Source organism: Hakea prostrata, chromosome 8 (assembly GCF_041222555.1).
Source record: "Hakea prostrata isolate BN-2017 chromosome 8, UWA_Hpros_2, whole genome shotgun sequence".
In the NCBI taxonomy this organism is placed as follows: domain Eukaryota; kingdom Viridiplantae; phylum Streptophyta; class Magnoliopsida; order Proteales; family Proteaceae; genus Hakea; species Hakea prostrata.
The window spans coordinates 20,667,249-20,689,801 of NC_142607.1; the positions used below are offsets into that span (position 1 = coordinate 20,667,249).

The window sequence follows — 22,553 nt, forward strand, 5'->3', positions numbered from 1 at the left end:
AAAGTATCTGTGTAGAGAAATAGGAGTATCACAACAGCGTATCTTCTTACCATACATATGGATATGGTGCTGGTATATCTGTAGATAAAGGGAAGATTTGGTAGATATAGTGCCTCTGTTCAGTGGCATGTATCTGTAGTTTTCTGCTTGAGAGAACGTACTGATTTCAGAAAGGAGATAAACTACTGATTTAAGTCTTTAATGACCACTGATAAGGTATGCTCATCTAATGTATCAGTAGGTAGGAATAGGCAGAATAATTGACTAGAGAAGGAATGCTGAGATCATTGTTTGAAATAGTGAGATTTCAGATATCACGTGCAGTTGAGATGAAGAGCAAACAAATCTCAACTGAAATATCACGATATTTCAAGATTTGGGTCTTGTTTCCAATTATTGAAAATATTGAAGGGGCTAAGTGTTAAAAAAAAGGAGCTTATTTAGACCAAGTCTCGTCAAAACCTCTATTGAGATCTCAATTGAGACTCAGTAATCAATATCAACATGGTTTCGATAGGAGACCCAAGTTTTGAGCCATTTACCCATTTTTCATCGTTTTGAGCAGGACATATGTCGAAAATTAAGGGGAAACTTGACAACATTACCAGCAAACATGTGATTGTCAGTTCTTTTGGGTGGGGGAGCATATGTTTGCTTCATCATATTTTGGTGTTGACTGCGGCTCCCACTCACAGTATGGTGGTATTGGATCTTCGTTTATTGATGAGATGTTCTCCTATCCTGCACACTGGCCATCATACTTGTAACAGGCAGCAACATATTAATTTGTATTATGGTGTATCAGTGGGTACTAGTGTTAGTGCATCACAGTTTGGTGACCCATATCCTAGGATATGTAACCTTCAGTCTGATGATGTGACATACATATCTTTGGTGTTAGATCATGTTCTGTCTCAGAGTTTATGACTGAGATGCCTATGTGACAATCTGAGTGCAATGCACATTGAGTCAAATGAACCTACAGTGACAACAAGCAAGGCTGACATAGCAGCTTCTATTAGTCTGGAGACCAGAGGAATTTCTTTAGTTTTCCATTTCCTAATAGTGGTGCTTTTTGTTTGATATTTGACTACTTTCAAGTATGTTTTGGTTATGTCTTTTGAACATTTTGATGTAGGTTTTAATGTTTTAGTTGATTATCAATTGAAATTGCTTAGCTGACCCCATTTAGTTGGGACAAGGCTTATTGTTGTTGTTGTTGTATCAATTGAAATTGCTTATCATTTTTCTGTCAATTTATACTTCAAGCTTGTTTACATTTGTGAAGACACAATGTTCAATTTTGTCTTATACAATGTCCATATACAATTAAACATCTACAAATCCAAAAGACTGACTTGTGTTGTTTTTTGGTCATGGGTATGTGTTTGTAGGCCTTAAAATAGGCTATCCAAGAAGAACCAGACCCAAAAAAAATGCATAAAACCAACCGAAACATAACACCGGAAACCTGGCAGATTTTGTACCCGGTTTCAGCAAATATTTCGGCCAGATTTCGATGGTCTTGACAGGGCCAAAACCTTGAGATGAGATGGTTTTAACCTTGGGTGAGATGATAAAAGAACTGAGGGTCAACACGTGTTACTTCTATCAACTTACACTCCAGAACTACATCTTTTATTTTTCTGATTTTCTTTGTGCGGTTGGGGGAGGGGGTGGGGTTGGTGGTGCTTAGTTGATAAAATTGGCTCTTAAACCAGGATTATTTCATGATTTCAAACTTGACCAATTAAGTCTAGTCAAGCTAGCTGGTATATTCTATAAGGTTCACCCATTTATTAAATACCTTGAAGACTATAAATTTAGATTCCTATATGGGTAAAACCTTACCTTATTAGAATTGCAACTGAAGTATGTGCTGTTGCATGCAAGGATTCTGTTCTCATAGAGTTTTCCCTATTTTGGCCATCTGGTTGAAGTTCACATCAATGGGTAGCGGTTTTGAACTGGTTTAAAGAGTTCAGAACAAACCCCTAGGATCCAAAAGATTCGACTCCAGTGGTGGAATTACAGGTCTGGTCTGTTTTTAAGGATTGAGCAGTGGCCTTCTCTATTTTATGCTTTTAGTGCGTTTAGTGTCTATCATGAATAATTAATAATTAATTTTGTTTGCCGAACCCAGTCCTTTTCAGACTCTGATTTTTCTTTCTTGAGCAGCAGCTTATGACGTGAACTCCTTCAACCTAATAGTTTTGTAGGTGTTCAAGGTTGTATCCTGAAATGTCTAGGATTTACTGCATGATCCAGATTTGAACAGGAGTTGTTACTTTTGTATTTTTGAGTCAAGTAGCTAGGGAGACTTTTATTAGAGCAGGGCCCTTGGTCACTCACTGTCAACAATTCAGAATCTCTCCCCCCACTCCCCGATATTTATTGCTTCCCTTGCTGTTCTTGTCAGTTGTTCGTTTCAGGTCCTAAGGAAGGTCCCTTGGGGATAATTCACATCCTTAGGGTGGTGCTTATCTACCCATCCATTTTGTCCACCTTTCTACTGGATGCCTAGGTTGATTAATCAGCCTATGTTCATTGCTAGTGTTGCGTTTTTAAGAGTAAAGATGGTTGGAGGGACTTCTGTTTCTGTTTGAAAGGCTTTTCTATTTTGAACCTCTATGGTCATTTTCAACTTAGAAAAATTGTATGACAGAGCCCCTATAGAGTTAATTTAGGAAAAACTTGATAATAAAAATGTTTCCAGTAATTCTGTAGACATTGTCAAAGATATCTACATTGGTACAGTGACAAGTGTAAGAACTGTTTTTTCTTTTTTTTTTGGGTGGGGGGGGGTGGAAGGTAGTGAATCCCCAATTACAACTGGAGCAAGGGTCAGCTTTGAGCCCTTGTTTACTTCCTTATCATGTATGAGTTAACCAAGACATTCATGATGAAGTTCCTTAGTGTATGTTTTTTGCTGATGATATTATTTTGTTAGATGAGACACAAGCTGGAATTAATGCCAAGTTAGAGTTATGGAGATCAACCTTGAAATCAAAAGGTTTTAAGCTAAGTAAAAGAAAGATGGAATATTTGGTTTGTAACTTTGTTATTCTAGGATAGAAAATGAGGTGGTGAAATTTGATGAGAAGGAGATTTACTAAGCGATTATTTTAGGTATATTGGCTCAGTCATAAATAAAGGTGATTTTTTTTTGGTCTAATAAATAAAGGATATATAGAGGATGATGTTTCCTGAAGAATTAAAATAAGATGTGTAAAGTGGAGAGGTGGATAAAGGATATTGTATGCTTGATGTATTCCTTTAAAACCTAAAGAGAAATTTTATAGGACTGTCACAACAAATCAACCTGCTATAATGTATGGTATGGAGTGTTGGGCAGTTGAAAAGTATTACATAGATAAACTCAGTATAGCAGAAATCAGGATGTTGAGGTGGATGAATAGCAATTCTAGGATGGTTAAAGTAAGGACTGACCATATTAGAGCTGGTTTGAGAATAGCTCGAATACATGAAAAGCTACAAGAGAGTCATTTGAGGTGGCATGCCCATATACAGTGGAGGCCTTTAAATGCACCTAATACGGAGGAATGATTTTGATGTGAACCAGGCTCTAGGGTTTAATTGTTTGAATGTTGCCCTAAAATCAAGCTGACTCCAATATCCTTTTCCTTGGGAGTCAGCCCTCTTCTAGGAAATACCTTCAATGTAGGTTTTTTGTAATAATAGATGGGTGCTAGGGTTAGGATATGTTTCAGCCAGGCTTAGGAGTCTAGGAATTGAGCTTCAAACTTTACACCTTGCTGTAACTGTAATTGCAGAATTGAATTTCAGTTCTAGGGTTTGGAAATTAGGGTTTCTAGGATTTGGGTTGGGGCTAGGGTTAGGCTTGTGATACAGATCAGCATATGGAGGATGCCATATCAGCAATCAAACCACCAGGGCCTCCACATAGAAGCTCTCATGTAGCCAAACAGCCTGCCTTTTTCAACAACTACACCATTTGATTTGTTATAACCACTTCCAGTATGTTCTATTCTAGTAATTTTTGAGTAACACACGCATTATAAATGTATAAGCATACCATACGAAAGGCAATGAAGTATTTCCCTAATCTCTCTTAATTCTTTCTCTTTGTCTTCTTCTTCTTCTCGAAGAACCCTCAACTGTTGCTCTGCAACATTGGTCCGACTTGCCGGATCGATGACGGAGAGAAGGAGAATGGGACAAATTGATGAAGCAATGAAACAAGTCAGTGCTACCACAGCAGAGCACGAACAGAAACTCACGGCATTGCAAACGGTAGTGAACGCCCAACATGAAACTCTTATTGAACAAAGAATGTTGCTCTCTAAAGTAGTCTTGCGACTGACTGCAATCGATGGGAAGATCTCACAAGCACTACGAATGCCATACACGCCTGAATCACAGAATCGATTAGGATCTCCTTTAGGGATCTCATCAACATCGGCGGCTGGATCAATTCAAACTCGAACCATCCGGCTGAATTTTCCTCGTTTCAATGGAATAGATCCCACTGGCTGGATGTTCAAGGTGGAGCAATTTTTCGATTATCACCTCACGCTTGATGAACAGCGACTACGGATTTCGTCCATTCATATGGACGGTGAAGCACTACAGTGGTACCAATGGATGTATAAATCAGGCATGTTTTCTTCGTGGGAAGCATTTAAAATGGCAATAGTTTGTAGATTTGGTCCAACACCATTCGACGATCCTCGAGTTACATTGGCTAAACTCACTCAGATCACGACATTGGCAGAAAATCAATCCCGTTAGGAAGCACTGGCAAATCAGATCACAAGACTTCCCGTCGATTTCCTGGTAAGTTGTTTTATCTTAGCCCTTAAACCTGGTATTTGACATGAGGTTATGGCAGCAAGACCTGCAGATATGGCGGAGACTGTGGGACTTGCTTGGTTGTATGAGCATAAATTGCTAGAGGGATGAAGGAACTACTCATGGGTACTTCTGATTTCCGCAAAACGTCCACTATTACCAACTCCATTGGTGTTTAACAAGCTTTCATCTACCACCAGTGCTCTACCAATCAAAAGGCTCACGCCGACAAAGATGCAAGCTAGAAGAGAAAAAGGACTCTATTACAGCTGTGACGAGCCTTTTACTCCAGGACATCGATGCAAATCACGACATCTCTACTTATTGGAATTTAAAGAAGATGACGAACTAGAGTAGACCATTGTGGTGACTTCCAATCCTGTTTATGTGGCTGATCCAGATGAGGAACCAGTTCAAGAATTATTCTCAATGATGGGAGTTAATTCGCCAACCACGTTACGGCTAACAGGTACAATTTCGGGGCATTCCGTTCAGGTCCTCGTTGACTGTGGGAGCACACATAACTTCATCAGAAGTGAAATGGCCCGAAACCTAAATCTAACAGTCATGGTAAAAAATTCGAGGGAAACTCAAGTTTCGACAGGGTAAAAATGGGAAACTTAGGTGGAAACTTGGGAAATTTCGAGGAAACCAAGGACTTTTCCATACAAGTTTCGACAGGTTTTAGAGAGTATTTTGGGGTGAGATCCTGTATTTAAGCTAATTAGAGTATAAAGAATACATTTGTTGTATTTTGCTAAAAAAATCAATTTAGATATGTCATTCAATGTACATAACATCAATGTAGAGTTGTCCAAAAAGTACATTATAAACTTAACTACTTAAGCACATAACATTCAATATATAATTTTAACTTCAAAATAGTTAACAATAAAAGGAAAATACAACTTAGTGTTAAGAGGAGTGCCAAGAGTAGATTCATCCTGTGAGCTAAGTAGTACTATGCCTGTAACATCCTCTCCTCCAACCAACGAACATAGACATCCCATGACATTTTATGCCTATGGTTGTCAAGTTAATCGACAACAGTAACTTTATGAGTCTGGTCATCAGTATGCTTAAGATAACCAACTTGAGGGAATACGCACTTTGGATAGGGAAGTCCTGATGGAGGGGGTATTTGGGGAAACATGAAATAAACAAAAAAATTGAAAATTTGGGAAAGCTACAAAATTTACAAGAAAAAGTCCCAAGTTTCCACAAAATTTCCCAGGTTTCCACGAAATTTCCTAGGTTTCCATGAAATTTCCTAAGTTTCCATGAAATTTCCCAAGTTTCCCACGAAATTTCCCAAGTTTCCCACAAAATTTGGGAATTTTTTTCCTCATGAACCAGCTGGTTCAACTGGGTTGAACCAAGTTTCGACAAGTTTCGAGTTTTCGACAAGTTTCGACAAAATTTCGACAGTTTCTATCAAAACTAAGGACTTTTTTTCAGTCCTCATGAGTTTCGTTTCACATTTTCCAAAATGGGAAATTTTGCAAGTTTCGATGGAATTTTGTTCGAAGCTAACAGTTAAGGTTTCTCGCAACATTTCGGCAGTAGTGGGAGATGGAAACCGCATGTCATGCGAAGGAATTGTCTGCCATTTTACTCTTACCCTCTAGGGTTACTCATCGTTCCTTGACACTCACATGTTGCCCATCTATGGCGTTGATCTCATCTTAGGGGTATAGTGGATGGCTGAGCAAGGACCCATTACTTTTGATTATCAACGCATAACGATGCAATTTCAGGATGCTGATCAAAGGGTTGTGTTGACAGGGGCTACTGAAGATGTACCAATGCAACTACAATTTCATGGGCTACAAAAGATTACTGCAGCCCATGATTATGAGACCTTATACAAACTTGAATTGGATTGTTATGCAACTAGGCCTACATATGATTCACGCCACGAGCTTCAACATCTATTAGGCCAATATTTTGAAGTTTTTCAAGAATCTCTAGGGCTGCCACCAGTTTGGGCCCATGAACACAACATTCGCCTTCAACCTGGAGTTAACCCTGTAAACGTAAAACCCTATCAATATCCTCACTTTCAGAAAAGTGAGATCAAGAAACAGGTGATGGCGATGTTGAGCACATGTATCATCTGCCCTAGCATAAGTCCCATAAGTCCTTACTCCTCACCGGTACTTCTCGTCAATAAACACGAAGGCACTTGGCGTTTTGCATGGATTACAGAGCACTAAACGCAGTGACCATCAAAGATCGATTACCAATCCCCACAATAGATGAACTTTTTGATGAGCTTCATGGATCTAAATTCTTCTTTAAACTAGACTTAAGGTCTGGCTATCATCATATTCCGTGTCAACGCTGCTGACATCGAGAAAACAACTTTTCGCACACATGAAGGGCACTACAAATTTCTTGTAATGCCATTCGGGCTCACCAACACCCCTTCGACATTCCAAGCCACTATGATCACCTATTCCGGCCTTATCTCTGACAATTTATCCTAATTTTCTTTGATGACCTGCTAATTTATAGTACAAATTGGACGGATCATCTCAGTCATCTTCAAATTGTCCTTAAAATTCTCAAACAAAACCAGCTATTTGCCAAGCAGAGCAGGTGTGTGTTCGGCACTGAAGAAGTTGAATATCTTGGCTACATCATCTCCCGGAGGGGACTTGCCATGGATCCACACAAGGTGGATGTGATACTCGCTTGGCCACTTCCTAAGAATCTCAAAGAGGTATGGGATTTTTTAGGCTTAACAGGCTATTATCGCAGATTTATTCAGGGTTATGCTAGTTTAGCAGCACCACTAACCAATCTTCTGCGCAAGGGCGATTATCATTGGACTTCTGTTGCAACAAGGCTTTCCACACCTTACAGTCTAAACGGGTAACAACACCTGTGTTAGCCTTACCAAATTTTCAAGAACCATTTATGCTTGAAATAGACGCCTCCGGCTCTGGAATTAGTGCAATTCTCTCTTAACAGGGGTGCCCTATTGCTTTCTACAGTCGCTAATTGTCCCCAAAGATGCAGGCTTCCTCAACTTATGGACACAAAATGTATGCTATAATACAGACAGTAGTGATGTGGCGGCAATATCTCTTGGGAAGTTGTTTCATCATTCGCACTGACCAGAGAAGCTTAAAAGAATTGAATACTCAAGTCATTCAGACTCCTGACCAGCAATTTTGGTTAACTATGCTCCTAGGATTCGATTTCGACATTCAATACCACCCTGGACAAGAGAACCAAGGTGCAGATGCTCTCTCCAGGTACCCCAGAGACTGCTCTTTATGCTCTGTTAATAGTAACTCCTCAACTAGACTTCTTGTACCAACTCAGGGTAGAGACTGAGACCTCTACAGAACTTCAACAGATCATCCAGTTCATACAAAACAGAGACACCATTGGATTTGAATTTGTTTTTCATAATGGGTTCTTGCTGAGGAACAACAGTTTGGTCTTACCGTCCACTTCCTCCCTATGCCAGGAATTTCTCCAAGAGAACCATACCTTGCCAGTTGGAGGTCATGCTGGATACATCCGTACATTGAAGAGGCTATCGGAAAATGTCTGGTGGTTGGGAATGGCCAAGGATACACCGCAATTTATTGGCCGTTGTGAAGTTTGTCAATAGCACAAAACTCCCCCAACTTGCCCAACCGGTCTTCTCCAACCATTGCCAATTCCAAAAAAGGTTTGGGAAGAAGTTTCCATGGATTTCATCATTGGTTTGCTAGCGTCTCAGGGGAAAACGACAATTATGGTTGTGGTAGATCGTTTGACAAAATCGGCTCATTTCAGCCCATTCTCCACTGGTTTCACTAGCTACATCATTGCCGAAACGTTCATGACCAAAGTTGTCACATCCTCCCAACCGGTATCCTAACTGGCATACCCGAGAGTGTGATCCACAGCCCTAAAGATCAAGTTTAGGAACGATCATATCCATTTCGCACAATAACATAATCAAAAGCAAGAACAAATCATAATGTTCAAGTAATTTATAATAAAAGTCAAGAAATGATCTCAGAAGGATCACTATAGAATATCAGAGTGTGGAATAACAAGATACCAAATCAAAAGACAACTGTAGAGTATAGCGGAATTATACTCCACAAACATATGCGGAAGGTAGATCGAAATCTAAGTAAAGCTCTAAGCTAATACAAGAAAGTAAAAGATACGTCTAGAAGAATGACATTGAAAACTATTCCACATCTTCAGTTAGCTCTTCTTCTCTTTCAGTCTTCATCTTCTTCACTTTGCGCTTCCTTATATGGACCGTCAAAGAAATCCAAACCTGTAGAGAAGTCTAACAACAGATTGTACAAAAAAGAATGAGTTTCGAAAGAAACTCAGTAAGGCAAGTTAATCCATAACGTCATAGATAACATGTGGCAAAACATAACATGATGCAATGCAATATGGAACAGATAAAGTATGAATTCATCTAAACTCTATGTATGCTGGTCTCTATGGTAGACATGCTTTAAGTCATAGCACCATACTTCTTTGGGTAGGTCAGTCACTCCCCCTCAGCCATCCTGGCATCTTGGGTCTGTCGGGTAATTGGGTAAAATCCTCATCAAACCATGGTAGGGGATTTAGTCAACACACTCTCTCACAACCATCTGGCATAAGTACCGGCACATGTCAGGGAAAAGCCTAGCCCAATGCAAGTCATCTAGTCAGTTATATCATCTCAGTTTCAAATACGTCCATTCCTCGTCCTTGACTATCCTTTCCGGTATCCTTCGCACTAGAGTCAGCGTATCCTATGGCACCGACCAACTCGGAATACGGACTCATCAACCCTATCGGTTATCCACATATGGTAAACGGGAAGCTCTCATGTCCTCTCACGGGTTGGTTACCAGTCTTGAGCACCCATGAGCCCAAGTCTAGCCATATGCAACCCTCCAATAAATGGCCCCCACAATATGATTCCCGTCCTCTCACGGGTTGGTTACCGGTCTTGAGCGCCCGTGAATCACATTCGCTACCACGGGTCGTTCAGTCTCAATACCCTTCCGATTCGGGTCTGATATAACAGGGGTAAGTCCTAGCCAAACACTACTAGACATCCCTAGGTATGACAACCAATGATTCGGGAAAGCGTCGATGGACATCTTCGGAGAACATCCCATACTATTCCCGCCGATGTTCAAGGACAGAAGCGTCAAAAGGACACTCCCCAATCCCAAACCATACTTAGGCAAACACATTCTCAGATCAGTCATGACATACACAACCAACAGTTCATCATATACAAGAGAATGTAAAAGCAAAATCAGATTAAGCAGTAATAATTAACTCATATAACATGAATAATAAAAGGATAACATAAACAAGTGCTACTGTTTTCACAGTAGGAGATCAGAATTTAAATACAATAACAGTAGGTAATACCATAGTTTCATAAAGTAGAAACCAGAGAACAAGCAATCTATGTAGTTAAGAATCAACTGTTCTTACCTGATTATCGAAGAATATGATCCAAAACCAAAGAGAGCAACTCCAAACTTAGCAAATAGACTCCTAACAATCATAGATACAACATTAGGAAAGATGCCTAAAAGATCAGAGAGCAAACGAATCAATTCGGGCAAAAAACGAAGCTACTGACTCCTTTGGTCGAGTGCTTGGTAGACTGGCCTAGTCGACCAAGCAGTCGACCAAGCAAGTCAGTACGGAATTGTACAGACTGCTTTGGCCATAACTTCCTCGTTTGAAGTCGGATTGATCCGAAATTCGAAGGGGAACTTCCTAGGATGTATTAGAATCATATGGGAAGATAAAATCATCAAGTCATGGTCAAAATATGGGTTCTTGATTTGACCCAAGAAATTAGGGTTTCAACCTTATGGTTCCCATAAAAAGGTTATGATTACAGAATGAAAGGGAATAAATTGTTTGGTCAAAAGCAACAAGAAAATCATAGGAAACCTAATTTAGGTTAATAGACACATTGCCCACAAGGTTTCCCTCGCATGGGAGGTTACCAAGATTTTCCAGAAGGATGATACAAGGGTTAGGGTTTCAAGAAAATCTTCGGCTAGGGTTGAGATCATGATGATGATCATAGATCTCAAAGAAACGAAGGAGATCACGAAGGGATGGTTGCAAGGATGCATCATCAACTCCCTGATCTCAATCAAGAACAAGATCAAGAAAGAAAATTTAATAATTCAGAAGGGATACTAACCTTGAATTGTCAGATCAAAGAAGAGAGGTTTTAGATCTGCAGAGGAATCGTTCGAAATCACCAGAGAGAGTTTCAGAGAGGTCTTCTCAGGTTCAAAAAGTGTTTAGGAGGCTGCCGTAACTAAGAAACTCGAAGTAGGGTTTAAATAGAAGTGAAAAACCCTAAAAATTACAAATTCTCGGATTTGGCAAACCCTTTGGTCGAGTGCTTGGTCGAGTGGTCCAGTAGACCAATCAGTCGACCAAGCAGAACAGCAAGGTTCAAACAGGGATTCGGAGGGCTATACAGGGTCAAATTGAGTGAGGTTTTCTTCTACAAGTCAATCAAGAAGTCTAGTTTCCAGAAATACTTTTAGATCAAGAATTGGAGTTCATTAGGTCCACCAACTAAGCTCATCTTCTTTGATGTGCAAGCAGGATTTGACAGACATAGTTCAGCAACTTCGGACAAGGATTTGAAAGGTTACATGGGGTCAAATTGAGTGGGGTTTTCTCCTGGAAGTCCATTACGAAGTCTAGTTTCGGGATATATATTCGGATTGAGCACATGAGTTCATTAGGTATTTCAACTAATTCACCCCTCTTCGGTGCGCAGATTCAGAACAAAACTGATGGCTCTCATGGAAAGGCTAGGGGTAATCAAGATAGGTAGAAAATTCAGGGAAAATATCATCAAGATTGTTGGTGGAATCAAATTCAAGAATCATCGCCATATGGCTTCAAGAACATAGAGTGAATTGGGGAATTCACTCTAGGGCTAAAAGAATTAGAGAAGAGGTTATTACAGCAGTGTAATACCCTTCTCATAATCAGAATATCAGAAGTAGAGAAGAAAGAATGAATTAAAGAAGAAACGAATTGAATACTAACCTTTTAGAAGAGAAACCGATGAAGAAATCTGAACAGATGTTTGAGGGTCTTTCTTGGCTTCGAAGGAGAGGATCTAGGGCTCTTCCCACGTTCTCCAAAGGTTTAGAATAGATTGGGATTGAAAAACATGGAGTTCCCCCTCTTTAAATAGCACACAGAGTCCAAGAATTACTAGGATTTCACCAAACTGACCAAACTGACCCTGTTGATTGATTGGTTGCCAAAGAGGAAGTTCTAAGGTCCTTTCCACGTTCTCTAGAGAGTTAGAAACCTAGTGGGATTGTTTGCCACGAAATTAAAAGAAATAAAGCTTTTAAAAACCTTCAAAATAGAAAATTATCAAAATGCCACTGCCTAGACAGCTTGTTCAAAAATAGGGATTTAATGGGCCTAACTTCAATATTTTTGGATGGGCTTCTTTCAACGCATCATACTACTTACCTAGTATGGAGGAATGTCTTCAAACCAGGTCCAACTAAGCTTTAGGTCCATCAACCAAGTTCTTCTTCACCAATGAGTAGTTCAACACCAAATCAATTAAAGTTTCCATAAGGAAACACCATCATCAATATCCATGGGTTTTGGGTCAAACACCATATCTTCTACTGAGATGGCCCTCAAAGACATCATCCGTCATTTTGGGACATTGGATCAACCCTAAGAGAAAGGTCTGACATGGCTTCCTAAGATTTTCAAAGATAGTAAAACTGAAATCACGGTCCAACTTTAAAGTCAACATTTAAACTAACCCTTCTTTACCCAAAACAGATAGGGTGACCTGGCTAGGTTTGGGCTGGATTTCACAGAAGTTGTTCGTCACCATGGAATTCCACGATCCATTGTGAGTGATCGCGATCCTCTGTTTTCTCGTAGCTTCTGGAAAGAGTTGCATTGTCTCCACGGCACAACTTTAGCCCTGAGTACCGCATACCATCCACAGACCGATGGCCAAACCGAGGTGGTAAATCGGACATTAAAAAATGTATCTCCGCTGCTTTGTATCCGATTATCCTCATCGCTGGGCGAAATTTCTGAGCTAGGCAGAGTATTCTTACAATACAGCTTAGCACTCTGGTATAGAGACTTCCCCATTTCAAGCACTTTACGGCCGTGAACCTCCAACTGTAGCACATTACCTTCCACGGTCCTCCTCGAATGTTGCGGTTGATGACGAATTGCAGATCTGTGACCAGCTTCTCTTTGATCTTAAGCACAACCTGTTGAAGTCTCAAGAATGCATGAAACTGCAAGCAGATAAACGGCATCAGGATCATGACTTCGCTGTTGGAGACTGGCTCTATGTCCGGCTTCGTCTCTATCACCAGCAGATAGTTGCTCGCTGTTTGAATCATAAGTTGGGAAAGCGTTACTATAGACCATTTCAGGTTACGGAACGAGTGGGTAAGGTTGCTTATTGTCTAGCTCTTCCACTAGGTTCTCAGATCCATCCTGTTTTTCACGCCTCTTTGCTCAAACCATGCGTCAGCGATCCTCCACCTACCTCTGCTCCACCTACACTTCCTCCACAAGAATTGACGCCAACTGCAGTTCTTCAAGAACTCCAGTTGCTGCGTCAAGGCAGTGCAATACGCCAACTTTTAATTCAATGGACTGGTGGCAACCAAACCACCAGGGCCTCCATGTTGAAGCTCTCGTGTAGCCAAACAGCCTGCCTTTTTCAATGACTACACCATGTGATTTGTTATAATCGCTTTCAGTATGTTCTATTCTAGTAATTTTTGAGTAACACACGCATTATAAATGTATAAGCATACCATACGAAAGGCAATGAAGTATTTCCCTAGTCTCTCTTAATTCTTTCTCTCTATCTTCTTCGTCTTCTCGAAGAACCCTCAACTATTGCTCTGCAATAGTTTGAGTGTCAATAAGTGATAGGGAAGCTAATCTTAAAAGGGCTTAAGGTTTGGATGAGGGAATAAGGAGATTTAGGTTTTTGAAGTTTTTTTTAGGATTAGGGTTTCTAATGAAGAAGACGAGTTACAGAAGCTTCTAGCATTTAGAGGGGGAAGGGCTGTTACTTAGGGTCGAGGGTAGGTAACAGTTTCTAAGTCCTAAAGGGGTAGGTCTAGGTCAAGGGGTTAAGGGAATCTAAGGTTCAGATTGTTGCTGGAACTTTGAATTTTACTTCTGGAGATTCCAGAAGTTGAAGTTGCCACATGCTTTAGAAGGGGAAAGCCTAAGGGAAAGGGCTGAGATTGCAGTTTAGGGTTAGAGGAGGGTTGGGGGTTAGCCAATGGTGAAAGGGGAAGGGATCCTAAAGTTGCCACAGGGGTTGACAGGGGGCTGGGGTTGTCTGCGATGGAGGGAAAATGGCTGGGATTCTCAAACTAGGGTTCAAGGGATGGGGGAGGGTTGCAGGTGGTAGAGACGAAGAAGAGAAGCGCTGGGATGGGGCTGGGAATGATGTTAATTGGAAGATGCAGTACGGTTGCTGTAAATTGAAGAAAACTGCAGAAATTACTCACTTGAAGATGTTGCAGGCATTCCTGAGGAAACCCATGACTTCTTTTGCCTCCAACACCTAATCAATGTTTATTAATTCAATTCAACTTGCTGGTTACAGAGTATGTAGGCTTATTTATAGCCTCTAAAAAGAAAGCACAATAGGACTCAACTTAAGTAACCAACTTGGATTCCAACTTGCAATCCAATTCTTATAAAAACTCATAATACTTTAACTCACACGAGGAACCTTCATAACTTACTCTAGAGTTTTCTAATTTGAATTCTAACAGTAGATGTTGGTTCTATGCAAGGGTTGGAACAACCCTAATGGACTCCATCACTTACTAGGAATTTAACGCTATTTAGGACTCTTCAATAACTAACAACATAAGGACTCAATTTAAAAATCTAAGGCTATCTAGGGTCCCACAAACATGATGGACTCAATGACACAGTAACTTGGGCTCAACGAAATTTACCAAAATTACCAAAATATCCCGGGTGGAATTAGCAGCTGCAGGGTTAGGGAAAGCAACCCTGGGCCCTGGGCTTCCCCTGGAAATGATTTACATCAGATTTAATCCAAATGGAATCAACTAAAAGAGCTAGGGGCTGACCTAAAATAACCTTGGGAGAATGGTGAGAAAAGGCATAAATGGCTTAGGCCTTGTATCTAGCATGACCTCAAATAGAAATTATTGGAAGGCAAGGATCCATGTCGCTGATTCCACTTAGCTGGGATAAGGCTGAGATAAGGCTGAGTTGTTGTTGTGTTGTATACCACAATTATTTTCTTCAGAATTGGCTGACGCATCCTGTTTCAGGTTTCAGCTAGTTATCTACTAGCTTTTCTTTCTATGAAAGAATCTTCTGTTAATTGAGATTAACACTTCACAAAGGTGGAATTAGTCAAACTTAGAAGCATTCCATTATCCACTACAATCTTGGATTGTGGCAGAGGCTAGATTTATTTTAAGACTTGCTTTTTGCTTGACCTATCTGCTCAATCTTTGCACTTTTCTATTTTCATCTTCTTAAATGCATTGTTGGTAATTTAGTTGCCCAATATCTATTTGCTATTTGCAGTTCCTGTCAAGTTTTGTGCAAAGCAGCAGATGATGTATTCGGCAGTAGTGACAGCAGTGGAATGAGACAGTATGAGAGCATAATTGAAACATTAACAACTCTTTTCCCTGTGTGGGTAAGTACTTACATATCATGTGAAAGTTCTCGCAAAAATTCTTCATGTTTGGTAAAAAGTTCTTTCCAAAGCTACATTTTATTGTAATCTTTTTTCTGTGGTTCAGACTTTCTGAATTCTTATTTGCTAGTGTGGCAGGTTATATTGGGGACAATTATAGGTATCTACAAGCCAGCTGCGGTAATGTTACTATTCTATCATCGCAAATTTGATTATGTTGTTTCCCTTTAATCTGCACATATGGCTATAAAAGGTTCACAAAACTTTGAGCATACCATTAGTTAATGCAGCCTCTTGTGATGGGGCAGTCCAAGAAAAGCCAGGGACACATCAGAATCCTCTTAAAACAGAACCAAATTGAGCTGTGGCTTTAGGGGTGGGACTGATATGGATGAGGGAATGACTGGTTTGAATCTCAGCCTCAGGATTTGTAGCACCAGTCTACGGATTCAAATGTCAATATGGCTGTACGGCTCAGATGGCTTGAATAAGAGAATGGAGGGAAGAAATTGAAGGCTGTGTTCCCCAAAAGGAGGCTTTAAACTGATCCTGTTGAGGTGATGAAATCTGCAGTTGTTGGATTTCAAGTTTGACTAGGTGTAAGGGCTTTGGGGGGTTGTAATGGCTTAAAACTGTAGTTTATCTTAACACAGTTCCAAGGAAGTGGGTTTCAATGATTTCCGTTCACTTTAAAAGGGAAAACCAGGGTTCTCACAAAAAAACAGAATTTAGGGAACAGTGCAGTTTCATTGGTGGATTTGGTTTCAACTCTGTAAGTAAAAGTAAAATAGAAGTGGGAAGAAGGAAGTTTCGGGACCTGAATGTTGCCTGCCTAATAACTCCCTTTAAGAGGACTTGTTTGGCCAACACAATAGATAGCTCCCCAGCAGCTTTGAAGGTCCCAGACCTTAGGATAATGGAGTCCAACTCCAATGCAGTTTGACTCTCTCAAAGAGGAAACAGGAGCAGCAGCGCTTTAGCTCAACCCTTACCCTTGTTTTAGGTCCATGAAGTTGATGGATTGCAAGGTAAACACAGCCAATGAAGGCCCAGCCTGTTACATGTACCAACCATATGTATTTTTCTAAGGGAAGACATCCTCTTTGATGCTGGATCTGCATCATTAGTTCTAATATCCAGTTTGCTAAATCACTTGCTTTGATCTTCTGCAGGTTACTTGGTTGCAAACTGACCTTTTCACCGTTGGCTTGGGCTTCCTCATGCTTTCCATGGGGTTGACACTGACATTCGAAGATTTCAGACGTTGTCTTCGGAACCCATGGACGGTAAGTAGCCATACTATTTAGTTGATGGTTGGGAATTTTCCTGGTTTTTAAGCTTAGTGATTGTAAATTATGAATTTCCGTTCATTTCGTTTTACTGTTTCAGAATTAGTCAATTTTTCTACTTGCAGGTGGGTATAGGATTTCTTGCTCAGTATTTAATCAAGCCCATATTGGGTTTCTTTATTGCACTGGTAAGGCCTACTGGGCAATCTTTCTCCTTGCATCCTTATGTCCCTCATTCTCTCTGCCCTGATCGTGAAATATCTTTGACCTAGTTATTGTTTAAAGTGGTAAAATAAAATTTATTTTATGAGTTCACTTATTGAATCTCTGAAGAATTTTATATCATTCTTGACTATTAAGAGACATTTTTCTATCTGGAAATGAAGGGGCTTAAGGAAATTATGCTTTTTTCAAGGTTGAAATTATGAAATGCTATAGATAAGTCTATACAAAATTGAGGATTTTATGATAATAAGTAATCAGTTTCAAGTTTGACCTCAGTGTTCTGTTCTTTGAAAGCACTGTTTTTCTATTTGTATAGTATTATGTTTCTAGTATGTCCATGATTGACATAATTCAAAGGCTTTCCTTCTCTCTCACATGCCATCTACTTTTGCCTTGTGGAGAAAAAATGATTTGGCAATAGGGATTTTCCTGGATATATTGCAGGTTAAATTTATTGGTCCTTACTCAACCATATGGGCATGTATAGGGTTTCCCTTGTTCTCTCAACAGTTGTAGTTCAATGGTGCCTGCTTTTCAAATAATGTTCGGATTATGGGATACAATTAGAGAAGTTAAATTGGCAATACAAGAATATATGATGACTTGGGCAACATGTGCAGTGAATCTGGCTGTACACTTTCATGTGGCTTGTGGAAAAGGATTTCTACAGTTGATGTGTGAGAACCTGTTTCCATATTTGTTTTTTTCCTTTAAAATCTGAATTCTGAAAGAGAAGTCATATTTTACTTTTATCTGTATCCTGTGAATACTTTCTATGCTTTAATGGTGCTTTAATTGGTTTTTTATTTATATTTAAATCTGATACCTTATTCACGGATTTAAAAGATTGGGTGGATCAAAGATCACTGTACTAATCCTATTATGGTGATTAGTGGAATCTAGAGTTAGGGTTTGGGAAGAGGACTGTGGGTTGAGTGGTTTTAGCTGGTTAGATTACCATCAAACTTGGACTGAGTTTTTTCCATCTGGGGAAGGGAGACTCGATCAAACTCTGATGTAGTTTCTATAGTTAAACTGTGCTGTGCTAGTTGAGGATGGTGTAGAAGAGAAGAAGAGAATGCCTAGGGTTTGAATCTGGTTCAGACTTCTTGATGAAGAACACCTTGGAATCATCTTGCTTGAATGTAGGACTGTGATCAAGAGATAAGAAGAATTAAAGAGCCACCAACCTTCCCGCTGCAAGGTGTCAATCTGATCAAATACCAACTCTATTAACCTTGATTGATACAATGCAAAGTTCTTCATGAAGAAGATTGTTAAGATATCTGTGATTTACACTTCAATGGTAACAACATATGTAGGGTTGACTCCAGATTGGATTAGATCTGATTTCATTATGCCCAGATTTTATTTTATTCCTGCTCCTATTTATAATATTAGGATATTACATTCTATTTTCTAAACTTTCTATTTTTATGTAGTTTGACCAGTAAACAATACTTATGTAGATCTATTTTCTTTCCTTCTTGTTGCTTGAATGTCAAGCAAGCCAGTTTGAAGATGTATGAAGATCTTGTAACTGGATTTGAGGATATTTGAAGATCTCTCTAATCTGGAAAATTTTCAGTAATAAAATACACTGCTGATGGGGAGAGCTACATCCAGTACAACTCTCCATTCCCTCCTTCTCCACCACATCTTCTGTCTTCTTTCTGTTCTCTGTTCTTACTAGTTATTTTAGTTCTGTTATATGGTATCAAAGCAGTGGCTACAGATCCCCTTCTGAAATTAAAAAGTTGCCTGTTTGAGAATCATCTCTAAGGATATTTCGGTTCTACTTGTTGCTGCCTATATGCTGCTATTCCTAGAGCCTAACAAGCAAACCCATACTACCTTTTACTTAATTACTAGGTCTGCAATAACCTATATTTTTCCTTTTTAGATTATAAAAACCTATGTTTGACTTGTAGTGACCTTTTTGAGGCTCTATTTTTGCCTTCAGTTGAGCAGAATTCATACCTATTATCTACATCTTGCCTTTTTGTAAAGAGCTTATGGGCAAACTTTGGAGCTGCACTTTTATCTACTTGTGCAGACATCAAAGCTGCACTTCTGTTTACTTGTATGGAAATCGGATCTACATTTCTAAACTACTAGTGTTGAGATTGGAGCTGCACTTTTTATCTAGTTGTGTTGCCATTGGTGCTGCACTTTTATCTATTTGTGTGGACATTGGAGCTGCATTTTTTATTCTCTACTGTGGAGGGTCTTGCCTACAACCTGCCTTTTATGATGTAACCACTGGAAATGCTTCACTTTTGAGACATTTGCCACATACTTTTATTGGCATTATTTTGATAGTGCCTTTGATATTATTCTTGTTGTTTTGCTTGTGGATGTGGTTCATGTTCAATGCTGCTTATCGTTCTCATTGTTAGATGGTTTTTTCGACATGAGAATATTAAAGTTACTGTCAATTATCTCCTGGGTGAAACTCTCTCAGTGCTTTTTCGACGTCTACTATTGCTACTTATGCTGGGGATTATGAAGTTTGTAGTACATGTTCTACTTATTCTATGTGGGATCCTTTGATATGTATAGTCCAGCTTGAGGCGGAGTGTTAAGATATGTGTGATTTACCACTTCAGTGGTAACTCCACTATGTGGGCCCACCCCAGATTGGACTAGATCTGATTTCATTATGCCTTTTATTTCCTTAGCTCTTATTTATTAGATTAAAATACTACTTTTCTATTTTCTACGCTTTCTATTTTTATGTAGCTTGACTAGAAAGCAGTACTTAGGGAGATTTCTTTGCTTTCCTTCTTGTTGCTGGAGTGTGAAGCAAGTCTATTTGAAGATATATGAAGATCTTGTAATCAGATTTGAGAATGGTTGAAGATCTCACTAATTTGGAATCTTTTCATCAGTAACAAAATACACTACAGAGGAGGACTGCATCCAGCACAACTCTCCATTCCCTCCTCCATCTCTTCTTCTCCACCACATCTTCTTTCTTCCTTCTATTCTCTGTTCTTACTGGTTATTGTAATTACATTACGAAGATAAAAGTTGCAAAACAGCAGCTTGCAGCATAATCTTTAAATTGTGAAAGTAACGGAGGACCCTCCCATGAGCTGCTTTTATTTATGAGGCCATAGGCCTAAATTAACATAGCAGACCATCTGTTAAGCCATGGATTGGGGTGTTCCCAATTAACAATGTAAATAATTATTAAGGTCAAAGAAAAAGGGATCTACTAAGTTAAATTGAACCAAAGCACAAAAACACAAAAGCATCAAAATAGAATTAATTGTAAAATCTGATAAACACTACTTGAACTTCCTACTCTTATTCTTCTTGCGGATGTGGGTCTTCAGATCTACATACATCATTCATCTTAGCAACCATCTTCATAAGGGAACAATTTTAGGTGATTGACATGCTAAAGCTATGCTCCTTGATCCAGATTTTCTCTGTGATGCCAGTATCTCATAGAGCTATGATGAGCGTTTAATTTCTTTTGGCATGTGTGATCCCTGTGGTGATGATATCCCCTAAAGCCAACCAGATAAATTTACTTTTTTTATGAGGAGCATTGGCAAAGGATTGTGTATTCAATATCATCCTCAATAACCTTAGCAAATGTTGTAAGCTGAATATACATAATTTTTCCTATTATGGTGGCACTTAGGCACTACATCAGGAAACTTGCATTTGCATGGTATCTCTTCTGACCTGCAAATCATATGTGCTGCTTACAGGAATTACTGCAGCTTGTTAATATTTGATATGAAAATCTATCTGTAGCATCATGGCTTTTATATCTCCCAGGGTTTTGAATTTTTGTACTAACTCTACTGTTTTTGGTTTGCAGACTCTGAAACTTTCTGCTCCTCTTGCTACTGGTCTTATATTGGTCTCATGCTGCCCTGGAGGTCAGGCATCAAATGTTGCAACCTACATATCAAGGGGAAATGTGGCCCTATCAGTTCTCATGACGACGTAAGCTTACTGACATATGTGCTTTACGTTTTTGTTGAAGCATAGATGCATTGTTGAGCGTAATTGCTATGATCCTACCATGATATTCAGTTTGGATTTCAAATACAATAGGACAGAAATTTTATTTGGCTTAATTTTATGATTAGTTTGATTTTCAAGCTAGCTGCATTCGTATAACCTAGTATTCATCATGGTTATCAAAGCATCACCAAGACAACTTGTGCGTTTAGGTGCTAGAATTGCTCAATTTGATGATAAGTTTGATTGTCAAGTCATGTACACGTTTATTTAGGTGCCAGAATAGCAAGTTTTTCATATGCAGAATGGTTTATTGTTATTCATCTAGAATTCTAGATGAGAGTACAACACTGGAAATCCATTTCCCTTTTAGATGCATAAACATATATAAAGATACGAACAAAATTTTCCCCTAGGTTTGTTGTTTGTCATCTTCATGTAGACACACAGTAACACAAAACAATGTCAAAATTTTCCCAGAGCTTACTTGTTTGCCATCTTTATGTGGATACATGAACACAAACATGAATCTTGAAATTTAGCCAGTGGGTAGTTGTTTGTCATATTCATCTGGGTGGATTGATAACTAAATGCTGATTCTTGTTAGTTGTTTGTCGTCTTCATCTAGGTGGAAGTTCATAATTAAATTCTATTCTTTTTGTTTCACTTTGTTCTGATTTTCCGCACCTTAATTGTATGTCAGGAAAGTATGCCTCAGTTGAAATATTTGTGGAAATCCTGACTTACATCTAAGAGACTTCAGCAGGGCCTTTATTTATACTAATAACCTTCCAAAAATACATCAGAATCTCTGAAAGTGGGAATGTTACAAAGAAAATAATAAAAGATTCAAACAAGACAATTCTACCCTCAATCATAGAGTAAATTTGGGTTGAAAATAGGGAAATTTCGACCGAACGCCTGCAGTTTCTGAAAACAAAATGAAACTTAAAATTTTTATCCTAGTACTTTGTTTCAACCGAAACATAGGGAAATTTCTGTCAGAACTGGCTGAAATTTCGGTACTGACTTGTTTAGGCCAAAACGACCCAGAGTCCCTTTTATAAATTACAATGTTTTAATAGGAACCTGCGAGGTTTCCTAGTTCCACCAGTTGGGATTTCGACCTCGTTTTAAATTTGTTCACTTTTTGTTTACTTCTTCCCTCATTTCACCTAATTTGTGAAACTCCATTGCATTCAAACACCACATTTGGTCCTCTAGTGGTGGGGTTTTGAGATTCTTGCAAGGTGAGTTAACGAACTTTCCCATTGTTTATTTTTGTTTTGTTCATGGCTCGAATCATGTTGGATTGCTTTTAAATTAAAGCATGTTTAGTCTAGAGTATTAATATATGATTGTGTGGTGTTAAAATTAAACCAACTATTTTTTTATTTTTCTTTTTTTAAAAATTATTTTCTGAAAAAGTATATTGCTAAAATATGTGTATACATGATGTATGAGCGTCAACTTAATGTATATGAGAC

The 22,553-nt window shown here is 39.0% G+C and overlaps 1 protein-coding gene across 6 annotated transcripts in view; it reads left to right on the top strand.

Moving 5' to 3' along the window:
* The window catches only part of LOC149007408 (sodium/pyruvate cotransporter BASS2, chloroplastic-like), a 119,517-nt gene that overhangs the window by 3,578 nt on the left and 93,386 nt on the right, over window positions 1–22,553 (top strand). For all 6 annotated transcript variants that reach the window (XM_089165720.1, XM_089165718.1, XM_089165721.1 and 3 more), the window contains exons 3-7: window positions 15,454–15,568; window positions 15,707–15,748; window positions 16,741–16,854; window positions 16,983–17,045; window positions 20,921–21,048. In XM_089165720.1, coding sequence (XP_089021846.1) covers window positions 15,454–15,568; window positions 15,707–15,748; window positions 16,741–16,854; window positions 16,983–17,045; window positions 20,921–21,048 — 462 coding nt within the window. The remainder of the gene's footprint in view (window positions 1–15,453; window positions 15,569–15,706; window positions 15,749–16,740; window positions 16,855–16,982; window positions 17,046–20,920; window positions 21,049–22,553) is intronic.